Source organism: Callorhinus ursinus, unplaced genomic scaffold (genome assembly GCF_003265705.2).
Source record: "Callorhinus ursinus isolate GAN/ISIS: 27379988/994484 unplaced genomic scaffold, GSC_fseal_2.0 scaffold26, whole genome shotgun sequence".
Classification (NCBI taxonomy): domain Eukaryota; kingdom Metazoa; phylum Chordata; class Mammalia; order Carnivora; family Otariidae; genus Callorhinus; species Callorhinus ursinus.
The window spans coordinates 10,182,468-10,187,417 of NW_027397088.1; the positions used below are offsets into that span (position 1 = coordinate 10,182,468).

A 4,950-nucleotide genomic window follows, 5' to 3' on the forward strand; every position below is an offset into this window, starting at 1 on the left:
TGTAGCTGTAATTGCAGAATTATATATTTATTCCTTTGATTCTGTCAAGTTTTGCCCAGGCTTATTTATGATTGTTATATTTTCTTTTCTTTTTTCTTTTCTTTTCTTTTCTTTTTTCTTTTCTTTTCTTCTTTCTTTCTTTCTTTCTTTCTTTCTTTCTTTCTTTCTCTCTTCCTTCCTTTCTTTTTTTCTTTCTTTCTTTCTTTTGAGAGAGAGGGGTTCAGGGGGACGGGCAGGGGGAGAATCTTAAACAGCCTCCACATGGGGAGCCTGATGCATGTCTCCATCCTACAACCCTGAGATCATGATCTGAACCAAAATCAACAGTTGGATGCTTAACTAACTGAGCCACCCCTGTGCCCCCAATTGTTATTTTTCTTGATGAATAGACACTTTAACAATTTTGAAATGATTCTCCTTTTCTCTTGTAGTACACTTTACCTTGAAGTCTATTTTATCTTGTAGTAATATAGTCATTCTAACCTTATTATGCTTAGTATTTACCTACTACATATTTTTCCACCCATTGCCTTTCAATCTCCCAGTATTACTTCCAGTGAACTATTTATGGAATATGTACATCCTGTCTTCACATTCTTGACCTCCACAAGAATAGAAATCCTGGTTCCAAAAGGAGATATGCTTCCCCAAGGTGACACATTAGTTTTCCACTGAACTAGTAACTATGTTTACCACCTCGTCACTTTAGTCAAGGAAAATAATTGCTCTGGTGCTGGGATAATTCATTCTGATAACCATAACAAGCTTATATTGCTACTACACCCTGAGGACAGGGAGGGATATAATTGTAACCTGCAGGATTTACCAGAGTGTCTCAGTGTTTCTGTTCCTGGTGTTAATAGTAAATGACATTTGCAGCAACTACCATCCAAAAAGAGCAAGGTGCAATGATCTTAAACTATTCAGGAATGAAGGTTTGGCTTTCCATATTTATCAAGCTACCCAATGAAGTCTAAATACTGGTGAAAAGTGTAGAAATTCTAGAATAGGTGGTAGGAGAAGGAGATGATAAACATCATTTATGGCTTCAAGACAAGTGGAAACAATAAGGACTGAAATCTTTTCCATTAAGCCTCTTTTTTTTTTAATTTTGTTACATAAATTAACCCATTTATTATAGGCTAGTAATGTTTCAAATGGTGAAGCTTCTACTGGTCTTTCAACTCCTTCAGTCTTCTGATAGCAGACTTTACTGTGACAGCAGAAGTGGTGTTGTAGGTCCAAGCGCCACCAGCGACGGTTTTCATGCAGGAGCCACAAAGCCAGATCCCCACAGCTCGTCTTTTCATCTTTGTTTTGCCACAGAAGGAGCAAGTGTACTTGGCGTGCTGGCTTATTTCAATCTTCTTCACCATTTTCCTGAGGGAGGCACCATAACGGGTCCCGTATTTACCCACGATTCCGACCTTCTTGGTGCGTTTAGCCATACCGCCGCAAACTAGGTCTGAGCCCAGAGAGCTCCATTAAGCCTCTTAAGATACCCTTGCATTTACTGAACAGACTATACTTTTCCCAATGTATATTCTTGGCTCCTTTGTTGTAAATTAATTGAACATATATGCATGGGTTTATTTCTGAGGTTTCTATTCTGTTTCATTGATCTATCTGTCTGTTTTTATGCTAAATATCAATGGTACTGTTTATGATACTTTTATGATACTGTTTTAATTATTATATCTTTGTAATATAGTTTGAAATCAGGAAGTGTGATACTTTTAGTTTTGTTCTTTCTCAAACTGGGGATCTTTTGTGGTTCCATACAAATTTTAGAATTTTTTTCTATTTCTGTGAGAAGTGCCATTAGAATTTTGACATGGATTGCAATAAATCTGTAGAAATTGTTTTTAATAATATAAATTCTTCTAATCCATGAACATGGGATACCTTTCCATTTATTGGTGGTCTTCCTTAATTTCTTTCATTAGTGTCTTATAGTTTTCAGTATTAAGGTCTTTCCCCTCCTTGGTCAAATTTATTTGTAGCTGTTTTACTCTTTTTGATGCTATTGTAAAGAGTATATTTTTTCCCTTAATTTCTCTGATAAGTTATTTGTTATTGTATGGAAAGGCAACAGATTTTTAAAGTTAGTATTGATGTATAGCTGACATGCAATTTTATCTTAGTTTTAGGTGTACAATATAGTGATTTGACAATTCTATACTTGATACTTGATGCTCACCATGATAAATATAGTCACCATCTGTCATCATACAATATTATTACAATATTATTTATTATATTCCCTATGCTATATATTATATCCCAATGACTTACTTATTTTATAACCAGAAGTTTGTACCTCTTAATTCCCTTCATCCATTTGTCCATCCACTTACCAACCTCCCCTCTTTCAACCACCCATTTGTTGTCTGTATTTATGAATCTGTTTTTTTGGCTTGTTTATGTGTTTGTTCATCTGTTTCATTTTTTTAGATTCCACATATATGTGAAATCACATGGTATCTGTCTTTGTCTCATTTATTTCACATAGCATATACCTTCTAGGTTCATCCATGTTATCACAAATGGTAAGATTTCATTATTTTTTGTGGTTGTGTGATATTGGAATATATATATATATATACCACATCTTCTTTATCCATTTATCTGTGGATGGACACTTGGATTGCTTCCACATCTTAGTTATTATAAATAATGCTGCAGTAAACATAGGGATGCATATATCTTTTTTAATTAGTATTTTCATTTTCTTTGAGTAGATACCCAGTAGTGGAATTACTGGATCATATGATATTTATGATTTTTATATTTATATTTATATAAATATATATAATTTATATAAATATAAATATATTTATATTTTTAATTTTTTGAAGAAACGCCATACTATTTTCCACAGTTGTTGTAACCATTGACATTCCCACTAACAGACTTTTGCATATTGATTTTATATCCTGAAAGCTTACTAAATTTGTTTATTAGTTCTGGCAGTTTTTTGTAGAGTATTTAGGGTTTTCAATATATAATATCATATCTTGTACAAATAGACAATTTTACTTCTTCCTGTCTGATTTTGATTCCTTTTTCTTGCCTAATTGCCTTGGCTAGAACATCCAGTACTATGTGGAATAAAAGTGGTGAGAGTTGACATCCTTGTGTTGTTTCTGATCTTAGAAAGAAAGCTTTAATATTTTCACTATTGAGTATGATGTTAGCTGTGTGATCATATATGACCTTCATTACATTGATGTATGTTCTCTTTATACTCAGCTTATAGAGTTTTTATCAAAAAGAATGTAGACTTCTGTCAAATGTTTTCTACACATGGGCTGACATGCTTGTATTATTTTTATCCTTTATTTTTTAATGGAGTATATCACATTGATTTATTTGAGGATGTTGTACCATTGTTGCATCATCAGGATAAATCCCACTTGATTGTTGTGTATGATCCTTTTCATATATTTTTGAATTTGGTCCTCTAATATTTTGTTGAGATTTTTGCATCTATATTCATCTGGGATGTTAGAGTGTAAGTTTCTTTTCATGTAGTGTCTGTCTGGTTTTTGTATCAGGGTAATGCTGACTTTATAAAATGAGTTTAGAAATATTCTCTTTTATATTTTGGAAAGAGTTTGGGAAGAATTGGTATAAATTTTTCTTTACATGTTTAGTAGTATTTACCGGTAAAGCCATCTGGTTCTGGACATTGGTTTATAGGGGGCTTTTGATTACTGATTCAATTTTCTTATTCATTATTGGTCCGTCCAGATTTTCTATTGCTTCATGATTCAATCTTGGTAGGCTGTATATTGCTAGGAATTTATCCATTTCTCCTAGGTTGTCCAATTTGTTGGTATATAGTTGGTCATTATGGTCTATAATCCTTTGTATGTGTATGGTAGCAGTTGCAATGTCTCCTTTTTTATTTATAATTTTATTTATTTGAGCCCTTTCTCCTTTTTTCTTGGTGAGTCTAGCTAAACGTTTGTCTATTTCATTCAACTTTTCAAAAATATTATCTTAGTTTCATTTATCTTTTCTATTGTCTTTTACTTTTCCTTTCATTTACTTCCATTCTGATTTTTATTTGTTTGTTCTTGTTCTTGTTTGTTCTTCTTTTTCTAAAAGGAACTAAAAACAGAAACAGAAAGAGAAATCTGTACTACCATGTTAATTGCAGCATCATTCATAATAGCCAAGATATGGAAACAAGGTAAGTGTCCATAGACAGATGAATGAATAAAGAAGATGTGCGATTATATATAATATATTATATAATATCTATACATTATATATCTTTATCTCTATCTATCTATCTATCTATCTATCTATCTATCTATCTATCTAGAGATTATTCAGCCATGAGAAAAAGGATAACTGCCATTTGACACAACATGTGTGAACCTTGAGAGCATTAGGCTAAGTGAAATAAATCAAAGAAGAACAAAAACTGTATATCATTTATATATGGAATTAAAAATGATGAACTCATAGAAATACAGACTAGAATGAGAGTTACTAAGGGATAAAGGGTGCAGGGAAATGGGGAGATATTGGTCAAAGAGTACAAATTTCCAGTTATAGAATAAATAAGTTCTGAGGATCTGATGTACAGCATTACAATTATAATTAATAATATTGTATTATATACATGAAAGTTGCTGAAAAGTAGTCTTAAATGTTCTCACCACACACACACACACACACACACACACACACACACACATACAATGATAACTGTAGGACAAGATTTAGGTGTTAGCTAACTGCTCTGGTGGTAATCATTTTGCAATATATAAGTGTAGTAAATCAGCATGTCATATACCTTAAACTTACACAATGTTATATGTCAATTATATCACAACAAAACTGGAGGAAAAAATAAAAATAAAAATACCCTTGTAGGGATTACGGATATCCACCCCTTTGAATGTGATTTCATTTTGCAGTGGATTAGACTTAATA

At 32.4% G+C, this 4,950-nt stretch overlaps 1 protein-coding gene across 1 annotated transcript; it reads right to left on the reverse strand.

The window, feature by feature from the left end:
- Positions 1-1,103: 1,103 nt before the first annotated feature.
- Positions 1,104-1,475, reverse strand: LOC112838253 (large ribosomal subunit protein eL43-like). The gene has a single exon (XM_025891054.2). It carries the CDS (start codon positions 1,446-1,448, stop codon positions 1,170-1,172), a length of 279 nt encoding a protein of 92 aa, XP_025746839.1. The 5' UTR covers positions 1,449-1,475; the 3' UTR covers positions 1,104-1,169.
- Between the last annotated feature and the right edge of the window lie 3,475 nt (positions 1,476-4,950).